At 32.8% G+C, this 12796-nt stretch overlaps 1 protein-coding gene across 5 annotated transcripts in view; it reads left to right on the top strand.

Annotated features, from left to right (window-relative positions):
• Fhos (Formin homology 2 domain containing) overlaps window positions 1-12796 on the top strand; it is a 130508-nt gene that overhangs the window by 104312 nt on the left and 13400 nt on the right. For all 5 annotated transcript variants that reach the window (XM_090159251.1, XM_090159250.1, XM_090159249.1 and 2 more), the window contains exons 7-8: window positions 11715-11782; window positions 12610-12715. In XM_090159251.1, the coding sequence (XP_090015377.1) occupies window positions 11715-11782; window positions 12610-12715 (174 nt within the window). The remainder of the gene's footprint in view (window positions 1-11714; window positions 11783-12609; window positions 12716-12796) is intronic.

Here is a 12796-nt window from a genome sequence, read left to right as displayed (position 1 = left end):
AATGATTTAAATTTTTGGCTAAAATATTTAATTATTTTACTTAATTAAATTATTAAATAAAATAAATAAATTAAAAACTACTTTATTTAATAATTAAATGAAATTAAATAATTAAAGAAAATTAATAACTACTTCATTTATTTAATTATTTTACTTAATTAAAGAAAATCATAAATAACTGCTTTATTTAATTATTTACTTAAATATTATATTATATTATATTATATTATATTATATATTATATTGTATTATATTATATAACATTATTTTATATTATATATATCATCAAGAATGTATTTATTTATACTCAGGGAGAATGAATATGTCGAGATTATTTTTAGCGTTTCTCCAATTCCACCCGTTGGGGCCCCCGGTATGCTGCTCCGTTTTAATAAAATCAAATAATACTGCAATCTCATTGGTTCTTAAAAATTACGTTTTTCGACGCGATTAACGCGGCTGCGAGGACGCAAAAAATAAGACCGCCTCCTTTTTTCCTCCCCCCCCCCTTAGCGTGACGGGGTTAGGGGCTCAACGTGTCCGTCGATAGTCTCGACATATTCATTCTCCCTGAGTATAAATAAATACATTCTTGATATCATATTATATTATATAATTAATTATATTAAATATTTTTTAAATTTATTTATTTAATTATTTTATATTAATTTTTTTATTTATTTAATAATTTTATTTATGTATTTAACTATTTATTTTATTATATTATATTGTATTTTATTTATTCATTCATTTATCATTTATTTATTTAGTTTATATTTTTTTATTTTAATTATTTATTTTATTATCAATTTGCAAAAAAATCTATTAAAATAAAAAAAATCCTATTTCAATCAAATAAATGAATTTTATTAAATAAAAGTGGTAATTCAATATAAATAATGAACTAAACGGAACTGTCCTTAGCTAGCGACAAGAGGTAGTTCTCTCTCTCACAGGCAATGATTTACGACAACTTATTTCCAGTTCTAAAAGGTAGAGAGGCGGCTTCGAGTAATATTTCACGACGCATTCGCTTAATCGAATAAATGAAACGGAAAAGAGCGCTTAATTCCCGATAAAGATTTCCGTTTCGACGCAAAAACGAGCCTTCTGCCTTTCACGAGAAAAAACCCGCACGCTGCGGCGTCGGAGAAGAACCTGCAAACTGAATTAAATCATCGTGAATCTCATCATCGTTTCGCCTCTTGTATTTTAAGTAGATGAGCAAAACGTGTTCCTCTCGCCAGAAAATGGGCCTTTTCTCTTGCCGGGGCCGCTGAAATACTCCCACGATTCGCGGCTTTATGAAGAGCCCGCTCGCTGAGGTAATTTTAGGGGGAGAGAGAGGGTAATATAGGAGCCGATGCTTCACCGCCCGCCTAGAGTGCTAACGTGGGAAGCTCGTCTCCAAGGGGTCATTTCGATTTAATAGGGTTTGTTAGGGCTTAGGGGAATTCCTGCTTTCGTGAACGTAAAACGTGGTAAGACTAGAATATATATATATATATATATATATATATATATATATATATATATATATATATATATATATATATATATATATATATATATATATAGAAGTATAAGAGTTTTCTTCCCGAGTTCTTCGGTTTTCCCTTTACATATTATAAAAACTTGTTGGGGTTAACGATAATAGTAGGTGTGGGGAGCTGTTGGTTCGGGTGGCATGAAGGGCTTGCCACCACCCTCCTACGCATTGTAACCCGGCCACCTGTTTGAAGGCATTAAAAGTCACTCGATGACTTGGGCCTTAGGTGGCGCCTTGGATATTAGCGTAGCTCAGTCACTGTGATGTATCATCGAGCGAATTTTAATGCCTTCAAACAGGTGGCCGGGTTACGATGCGTAGGAGGGTGGTGGTAAGCCCTTCATGTTACACAAGGGAAACCGAAGAACTCGGGGAAAAACCCCAGTAACCAGTGGGGAGAGAACTTGCAAACTCAACGCGGTAGGAATGGTTCCAAGTTTTCACCCTTTGCCACAAGCTGGGATCGAACCTGGCTCCTCTTGCTGCGAGGTGAAAGTGCTATTTTTTTCCCCTAAACGTCTTTTGAAAAACCTTTTAGTCAGTATAGAAAGATTTATACTTATCTTATTGAGGTACATAATGTACTTCTGGTACGACTAAACTCGTGGAATCCGTGTTCGCGCCATTGGGGTCGGTCTTATTTTTAAATTAGCAATCGTATTTAAAAATATTTTATATGAGAATTTTATATCTTTCCCTCTCTGAAACTTAATATTATGACAGAAGTAGCCTGCTGAGTGAAACTGGTTGTCATAAATTGTCTCTAAGCCTTGGCACCGAAACGAAGGGCATTTTTTTGCCTACCGAATTTAATTTGTTTTAAATTTAATCCGTTTTCTCCAAACAAACGTTGTAACATTTACAAGTTCAAAATGGGGTCAATTCTCTCTATTAAAATTTAAAAGAAAAAAACTTTATTTTCGTGGTTCCTTCCTGTAACTTGGAACAACGAGTGTTAAATCGACTTGGGTATTAAGATGACACGAAGATTAGCGATATAATCGATCATCGTAATCGGGCCAGAAATTCCTCGATTTGACGCGTTATCGTCCTCGAAATAATCGTCGGGAGTGCCTCCCCGATTTTTAAGTATTTTAACCCACTGATCCGCCATATTGCTGGTACCCATTTTTAGTCCGGCGCATCGTAGATGGAGCCGGAATTATACTCTGATCAATTTCGCTTTGGGTTAGAACGGTCCTTGCATATCTGCAATCTGGCTCCCAGGGTATATAGTGGGCTTTTTACTTCGATTCTTCGTTGTCTGTTGTAGGAATATGCAGTCCTCTATCTCACCTTAAAAACGTAATTTTAGAATTAAATTTTAATTAAGAGTTAAATTAATATTAAATTGTAATTAATAAATAATTTAATATTAAATTGTAATTAATAAATAATTTAATATTAAATTGTAATTAATAAATAATTTAATATTAAATTGTAATTAATAAATAATTTAATATTAAATTGTAATTAATAAATAATTTAATATTAAATTGTAATTAATAAATAATTTAATATTAAATTGTAATAAAGAAATCAATTAATATTAAATTGTAATTAAGAAATAATTGAATATTAAATTGTAATAAAGAAATCAATTAATATTAAATTGTAATTAATAAATAATTTAATAATAAATTGTAATAAAGAAATCAATTAATATTTATTTGTAATTAAGAAATCAATTAATATTTATTTGTTATTAAGAAAACAATTAAGATTGAATTGTAATTCAGAAATAAATTAAGATTAAATTGTAATTCAGAATAATATTAATAATAAATTGTAATTCAGAATTAAATTAATAATAAATTGTAATTCAAAATTAAATTAATAATAAATTGTAATTCAGAGTTAAATTAAAAATAAATTGTAATTCAGAGTTAAATTAAAAATAAATTGTAATTCAGAGTTAAATTAAAAATAAATTGTAATTCAGAGTTAAATTAAAAATAAATTGTAATTCAGAAATAATAAAAATAATTTAATATTAAATTGTAATTCAGAAATAATAAAAATAATTTAATATTAAATTGTAATTCAGAAATAATAAAAATAATTTAATATTAAATTGTAATTCAGAAATAATAAAAATAAATAATATTAAATTGTAATTCAGAAATAATAAAAATAAATAATATTAAATTGTAATTCAGAAATAATAAAAATAAATAATATTAAATTGTAATTCAGAAATAATAAAAATAAAATAATATTAAATTGTAATTCAGAAATAAATTTAAATGATTAACAGGTATGCTTTAGTTAGGCCCCGGACTATATTTTGCGTTTTCGGCAACTTGCTTACGTATTTTTTGTTAATAATATATTCCGTCTGGCAGCGAAGTAGTTCAAATTTTGTTTTAAAGAGATCTCGTATTACCTGGTTCTTTAGACTGCGAACATTTTTTTCTCTATATTTTATACGCTAGCGGGAACACCCTGATATATTTTACGTTATCTCGGCGCGTACAATCCTTCCTAACCTGAAAGTTTCGATAACGGCGGAAAAGTAGATTCGAAACCAGTCTTTGCAACTAGCAAGTAAGATGGACCCTCGGTTGTGTCCACGTTTGAAAGGCGGATGAACGTGGGTAGTTCCAAGTGATTTATGTTGCCAATCTGGCTATATTTATCCGTGGCAATAAATAGCGTTTCCACCCCCAAACTACATTTTTTATTAGTTTTATAACCGGGGAAACCTTTAAAACCCAATATATTTTCCTTGTCAAATAACAGGCATGTCGTTATTTTATTTGCGTTTTTATTAGTGTTACCAAATATTTAATTTCAAAGATTCTGTTTTATTCCAAGTCCTTATGGACTATTTGTTTCCAACGATCGCTATTATCTTCGATGGTGCAATTTCACGACAATGGCCATTGCTTTCAATGTTGAAATTTCGCAAAGATGGCCATTGTCTTCGATGGTGCAATTTCCTGACTATAGCCATTGTTTAGATGGTACAATTTCCCAAAGATGGCCATGGTCGTCGATGGTGTAATTTCCCGACTATTGCCATTGTTTAGATGGTACAATTTCCCAAAGATGGCCATGGTCGTCGATGGTGTAATTTCCCGACTATTGCCATTGTTTAGATGGTACAATTTCCCAAAGATGGCCATGGTCGTCGATGGTGTAATTTCCCGACTATTTCCATTGTTTAGATGGTACAATTTCCCAAAGATGGCCATTGTCGTCGATGGTTTAATTTCCCGACTATTTCCATTGTTTAGATGGTACAATTTCCCAAAGATGGCCATGGTCGTCGATGGTGTAATTTCCCGACTATTTCCATTGTTTAGATGGTACAATTTCCCAAAGATGGCCATTGTCGTCGATGGTGTAATTTCCTGACTATGGCCATTGTTTAGATGGTACAATTTCCCAAAGATGGCCATGGTCGTCGATGGTGTAATTTCCCGACTATAGCCATTGTTTAGATGGTACAATTTCCCAAAGATGGCCATTGTCGTCGATGGTGTAATTTCCTGACTATAGCCATTGTTTAGATGGTACAATTTCCCAAAAGATGGCCATTGTCTTTGATGGTGCAATTTCCTGACTATAGCCATTGTTTAGATGGTACAATTTCCCAAAGATGGCCATGGTCGTCGATGGTGTAATTTCCCGACTATTTCCATTGTTTAGATGGTACAATTTCCCAAAGATGGCCATTGTCGTCGATGGTGTAATTTCCTGACTATTGCCATTGTTTAGATGGTACAATTTCCCAAAGATGGCCATGGTCGTCGATGGTGTAATTTCCCGACTATTGCCATTGTTTAGATGGTACAATTTCCCAAAGATGGCCATGGTCGTCTATGGTGTAATTTCCCGACTATTTCCATTGTTTAGATGGTACAATTTCCCAAAGATGGCCATTGTCGTCGATGGTGTAATTTCCTGACTATTGCCATTGTTTAGATGGTACAATTTCCCAAAGATGGCCATGGTCGTCGATGGTGTAATTTCCCGACTATTTCCATTGTTTAGATGGTACAATTTCCCAAAGATGGCCATTGTCGTCGATGGTGTAATTTTCTGACTATTGCCATTGTTTAGATGGTACAATTTCCCAAAGATGGCCATTGTCGTCGATGGTGTAATTTCCTGACTATTGCCATTGTTTAGATGGTACAATTTCCCAAAGATGGCCATGGTCGTCGATGGTGTAATTTCCCGACTATTTCCATTGTTTCGATGGTACAATTTCCCAAAGATGGCCATGGTCGTCGATGGTGTAATTTCCCGACTATTTCCATTGTTTCGATGGTACAATTTCCCAAAGATGGCCATTGTCGTCGATGGTGTAATTTCCCGACTATAGCCATTGTTTAGATGGTACAATTTCCCAAAGATGGTCATTGTCGTCGATGGTCAGGGAAAACAGGGAAAAGTCAGGGAATTTGAATCTGAAAATTTTGTGGCAACCCTGGTAGGGTTTGATTTACAAAAGAAAATATAGAAGACACACACTGCAGCTTCCCAGAGGAATTAAAACTATTGTGAAAGCCATTACTTTTGCGTGATGAACTTCCTGAAATCTTAACATATCCGGAGATTAAATTTCGTTTCAAATTGTGTTCGTTGTAAAACATATTTTTGATATTTTCTAAAATCATGGTACTTGAAAAATAGTTTTAATTAAACAGGGTTTTTAAAAACCTGGAAAACCGGAAAATATCCGGGAATTGGACTGTCGAAAGAAAAGTTAGGAAAATATCAGATAAATATTGATTATTTAGTCAAAATCAGGGGAATCCGGAAATTTTATGATTGTTCAGAAAATTGCCCAAAATAGTCCAAATTTGCAATCAAAAAATTTTTCTTACTAAAGATTTAAATTTATTACTTAAACATGAAACCAATTTAGTGACCTCATAATTCGTCGTGTAAAGATTTGTTAAGTTAACTATGACTAGGTCAGTGTTTCGGACATAATAAGATAAAGGCTTAGTTTTTATTGAGGTTATATTTAAACATGAAAAATTAGGGAAATATCAGTGGGGAAAATCCGGGAAATATCAGTGGAAAAATCAGGGAAATATCAATTCTAAAAATCCGGGAAATATCAGTGGGGAAAATCCGGGGAAATATCAATGGAAAAATCCGGGAAATATCAGTGGGGAAAATCCGAGGAAATATCAGTGGGGAAAAACCCGGGAAATATCAGTGGGAAAAATCAAGGAAATATCAATGGAAAAATCCGGGAAATCGGTTTGCCAATAGTCGTATGAACCGATGAACCCGTGTGTAGCCTATATTTACGTCAGTTAGTAAAATTAATTGAGGGGTGGTTACAATTATTTCCCTTTAAATAAACAAGACTACTTGATTTACCTTGGGGGTACTTAAAAATGTTAAAAAAAAAAATGGCCTGGTGACTTTTGGAGTCCCTACTTGAACTTAAACGAATGGCAAGCTCTATTGGTCGGGGCTTAACACCGACGTCGCCGTGAAATGAAAATGCATTATTCCGGAGGGAGAGAGAGAGAGATGTTCGGGGATGGCGGTTGCCATGACAACCATTGATTCCCTCTCGACGACGTTAACTTCGCTCTCGGTGTTTGGTCGAATGGCCCTCCTTCGATGGCGGAAATGGATCCGTTTTGTTAGCCCTATTCCGGGCAGAAATGAAGCGTGTGTCGTTCTCTCCATCGGCGCGCCAAGCCAAACATTCTATTCTCTCTTGAGAAATCGTTTCGGGTGATAAAAGATCCCCCTCTCTCCCTCCGCTCTTCTTATTTTTCATTTAATCATTTAAGGTTAGGCCTAACTCTGTTTTATAGCTGGTGCGGGGAGTATCGCTACTCTGATAACTGTGTCAGAAGTCCATTATCTCTCTCTTAAGAGATAAGTTTCCAGCTTTCAGTATTACCATAAGTAACGTAATAACTAGAGGTCGGGGACGGTTAATCATTATCCATGATTAAATTAATTTTTTTCGGGAAAAAAATGTAAACAGAAATTTACCGGTTAATATTTCGGAAAATGATTAAAAAACATGTATTATTCGGAAAATTTGAGCTTTTTATCGAAAAAAACGTCGTTTTTTCGATTAATTTTACAAATTTATCAAAACATTAATCGGATAATACAGAAATATAAATTACTTGATCAAAACGTTTTACGAATAATTTTGATAGCTTTATCTATTGAATAAAAGTTAACCATCCCCGACCTCTAGTAATAACTATAGAGTGTTGTCGTCTGATACGATTTTGAAAACTTGTAACGTCACAGCTGTAGTGTTAATAGTGGCCGCCATGACAGTTACCGTTTTTTATCAATAGGCAAATTACAATGGTGACGTCACAGGGTTTCAGACGACAACACTTTATAAGGGTAACCATAAGTCTATAATATTGTTTTATAAGTTTGTCATTTTGGGGAATATTTTACTGAGAGCTAGTAACGGAGTGACGTCATCACAAGAAGAAAATCTCCCCCTAGCGAGGCGCTTTCAAAAGCTACAAGTGACGCGTTAGCAGAGTTGCCACGCGTCAGGGAAATCATGGAAAAGTCAGGAAATTTAAAAATGGGCCTAAAAAGTTAGGGAAAGGTCAGGGAATTTTAAGAATTTGTAAAAAGTCAGGGAATTCAATTTTATCTTGACACTTTTTGAAGGTAAATTGACTCTAGATCTATGATAAATTCTATGGCATGAAGGGCTTGCCACCACCCTTGTACGCATTGTAACCCGGCCACCCGTTTAAAGGCATTATAAGTTCCTAGATGACTTGGGCCTAAGGTGGTGCCACGGGTATTAGCCTAGCTGATTGTTATTATTATTATCATTTATTTCCCTGAAAGTTTCGCAAATTTTTTCAACATTTCAATAACCTTTTTACTGAAATATAAGTCCATTTAAATTTATTATCTTCTGATAAAAGTAAAGCATTTAATAAAAAATTTGTCCTTAAAAAGTCAGGGAAAATCTCTTTAAAATGGTCAGGGAATTTGAACCTGAAAATTTTGTGGCAACCCTGGTTAGCAAGCGGACGCAAAACTGCGACGAAGCCCGTAATGCAGTCTGTCTCGTGAATAGCTCTCAGTAAAACTTTTGCGCGTGAAGAATTGGAAATGTCACACTTATGTAACAATATTATATGTAAAATTTCCGGAAAAATTAAACGTGGAAAATTTTCCCGCAAATCGGAAAAATATAAAATTGAAATAAATATTACTTTTAAGGGTTTTTATTACAGACTAGTCTAGAGGTTTAGTTTTAATTTTGGGTTCGAAAAAATTAGGCGAAAATGCGAACAATATTAGGCTAATCATGGAATGAAAACCATGAATACGGACCCTATAATTCTAAAAAATCCTATGTTTTCAAAATTGTCCTATAAAGTCCTCTAATTTTAGCAAAATCCCCAAAAAGTCCTAAAAAGTCCTATAATTTTGATATTTTGCCCATTTCAAATCCCGCTACTCGGTGAAATTGCTAGATTTAGTTATAGGATAAAATCCTATACCAAGTCATTCTTGTCTATACTTTTGTTATTGTTAACATGGTTAGCTACTAGTATATTTTTGTGATAAAATGGTTAATTAGTTTCTATTTTTTAAGTGAAAATCAAAGATTTATTTCACTAAATATAGATTTTGTATTTAATTGCATAAACTTAGTAGTCCTATAAAATCTTTGAATTTTGAAAAAATAATCCTATAAAGAAATATAATCAAGTTTTTCCAATGAAAAATTGAAGATTTGAGTGGGGGCCCTGGAAGTGTCATACTTATGGTTATTATGTTACTTACGGTATTACTTGTGTTATTCGTTTGAAACCAGTGGCGTGCCCAAAAATTCGGAAATTAGATTATATTTAGAGGGCTCGACAGGGGTGACACTTTAGTATATGCAGTGGCGTAAATAGCGCCCCGAACTCGGGGCCCCGAAACGTTTATGATTAAAATCGGTGCTATTTAAAAGGGCCCCGAGTCGTTTTTCGCGGGGGGGGGGGGCGGAGTTCCTAGTTACGCCACTGAGTATATGGTTTATAAATAATGCCATATCCCAACAAGGCCCGACAAGAGAAGGAGGCCCGTGCAGCCTACGGGGGCCCGGGTTTCAACAAAACGAGGCATACTTCTCCCGGTTTTCTCTTCAAAAAAATATATCCCCTGTAGTAATAGCTCTCTTAGGGCCCGGATTTGATATTTTACCGGGGCCCGGGCCAGCTCTCGGCGGTCCCAACTGAGTTAATTGTTTTAATTTTACATCGTTAGTCCATACAAGAACTAAAAGTTTGCCCATGATGTTATACTTGTCAAAATGGAAACGACCCTTATATCTGGTCTGTAGCGCCATCTGGACAATGCAAAAGTTGTTTTTTTCCCTCACTCTCATTGAAAATTCAAAAACGGGAAGATAATTTTTTTAATTAAATTCTCTGACTGAAGTATAATACTTTTTAATTATAAAAATTATGATAATAACAATAAATAATAATAATAAATTATAGATTCATTTTCGTGTCAATTCCCAGAATTTGAGAAGTATAATTTCATGGTGCCGGTATTTAATATTTTCACAGTTCATAGTTACTTCTACGCGTCTTGGTATTAATAATACCATATTCGTGTACTTAAACCAAATTGCTTAATCGCAATAAAGAAAATTAACAAAATTTAACCTTTTAATTAATAACAAACGTTAATTGAGAGCAATTAATGTTAAGCAACCGACTTTTGGGAATGTCAAAAATTTAACATAACTTCGCGAGAAAGTTTTATCGTCTGACTCAAAATGACATTTTGGGCGCGTTTTTACTCCCTTCCAAATTGCGACTAGTGTCAAATTCAACGCCCACTGCACATTTTTTTGTTCTTTTAGACAAGATTGTCGCGTTATAATTACTTTATATCATAAACGTTAACTAGCATTTTTGGCCTTGGATATTTTTTGACCTTCCCCGTTCGACGCCACTGAAACTCTAATCGCTGACCTACAGAAATGTGTTTATTTCCACTTTAGAATGATTATAGTTGCTCCCAAATCAATATAATATAAACAAATATATAGATTATGAATAATATAATATAATATAAACAAATATATAGATTATGAATAATATAATATAATATAAACAAATATATATATTATGAATAATATAATATAATATAAACAAATATATATATTATGAATAATATAATATAATATAAACAAATATATATATTATGAATAATATAATATAAACATATATATATATTATGAATAATATAATATAAACAAATATATATATTATGAATAATATAATATAAACAAATATATAGATTATGAATAATATAATATAAACAAATATATATATTTTATATTTGCAAAAGTTCATACTTTATATATGCAAAAGTTCATACTTTATATATGCAAAAGTTCATACTTTATATATGCAAAAGTTCATACTTTATATATGCAAAAGTTCATACTTTATATTTGAAAAAGTTCATACTTTATATTTGAAAAAGTTCATACTTTATATTTGAAAAAGTTCATACTTTATATATGCAAAAGTTCATACTTTATATTTGAAAAAGTTCATACTTTATATATGCAAAAGTTCATACTTTATATATGCAAAAGTTCATACTTTATATATGCAAAAGTTCATACTTTATATTTGAAAAAGTTCATACTTTATATTTGTGAAACATCATACTTTATATAAATCATACTTTATATTTGTGAAAAATCATACTTTATATTTGTAAAAGTTCATACTTTATGCAATTAAATTTGATTATTATTCAATAATTCAATTTAATAAAAATTAATTTAAACTATAGTTTACGTTATCGCCGCACTCAAATTATTAATCAATTCGTCAAGAAAAACCATAAAAAAATCAATCAAATAAAATAAAAATCTATTAAAATCAATAAAAATCGAATTTAAATCAAAAAACGAGTTTTTTTTAATTGGTCGCCTATAACTTACGTCATATGACGCATTTGAAGTGTATGCCGGTGACATTTTCTCTCCCCCCTCTCGTACCCAAGGAGAAAATTCGACAACGGATCGAATCAACATAGTCATTGTCCCCAAGTATAAATAAATAATTTTTTTCCTACACCCACAGCAACAATGACCTACATCATACATTTCCCACAAAAACGTTCATGAGCGTACGGCTAAAATGTTTCGTTTATATTTTTATAGAAAAACTTCTAAATTCGACTGGAAGGGAGTTAAGAAGAGCCTTATTTTCTCTGAAGCAGATTTTCCAGGTAAAAATCTTCATTTTAAAAATAGTTTTTAACATTTATTATCCTCCACATTGGTCACCGTTATATTGAAGTTATCTTGGGAATAAAAAAGGCGTACGTTTAATTCGCTTTTCTAAAAATGCCACAACCCTTTTGAAATTCCTTCGGATAATTCGCCCAGTCTAAAGTCAGAATCGGTTCTCTCTCCGTTTTTTGCCGTTGTTAATAACCCGTTTGACCTCGTTTTCGCGAAAGCAACAAGGTCAAGAATTATTGTGTTTCGTAGAATGTCAAAAAAGTGTACGTTGATGAATTTATGAAAGGCAGCCCGGGCTGGAAATTCCCCGTTTCTATAACTAGCTTCACCTTTGACCCCGGGCAATAAAATTTAATTGACTGGGATGGTCGTTAAAATTCGCGTGCGTATTCTTTCCTACTGCTTAAAGGGAATATAACCATCATATTTATTTTGGATCAGCCTATTTCTCATTTCTGCCATCAGGTTTAACAGAAGCCTCGGGGCTAATTGGCGCTAGTTACGTTAAAAATAAGTTGTAGAGTGTATTAACGGACGAATTTTCTATTTAGAATATATTCCCTTTAAATGTCGCTACACGGACGACGCCATTTATAGTCGTAAAGGCGTAATGACAGCGCCATCTCTTAGCATTTAGGATAAACTATTCCTAAGCGTTTTTGGGAACTTAAAAGAAGCCTTCAATTATCCGAACTAATATAGTTTCTTAAGTTTAATGGCGCTATAGCTTGTTCGAGTCCTTCCCAAGCGATTATGAAATAAAAAGGCGTATTAAAATTTCCTTTTAAGCGTTTTAAACTGGCTATTTCAGGATGATAAGGATCTGGTGCACGAATTCGTCCAAAATGATGGCTTGGCCTGCCTTATTAAAGTGGGTTCGGAAGCCGACCAGAACTACCAGAATTACATCCTAAGAGGTTAATATTTCCACTTTTATCTTTATATAAATATAAAAGGTTTTACGTAATTAGTGCCAAGAGTCGTGACAATATTGACCC

This window comes from Leiobunum rupestre, chromosome 9, assembly GCF_980474605.1.
Source record: "Leiobunum rupestre chromosome 9, qqLeiRupe1.1.hap1, whole genome shotgun sequence".
NCBI classification, from domain to species: domain Eukaryota; kingdom Metazoa; phylum Arthropoda; class Arachnida; order Opiliones; family Sclerosomatidae; genus Leiobunum; species Leiobunum rupestre.
Note: the sequence above shows the minus strand (reverse complement) of the source record. Positions and strands in the feature narration are given on the sequence as shown.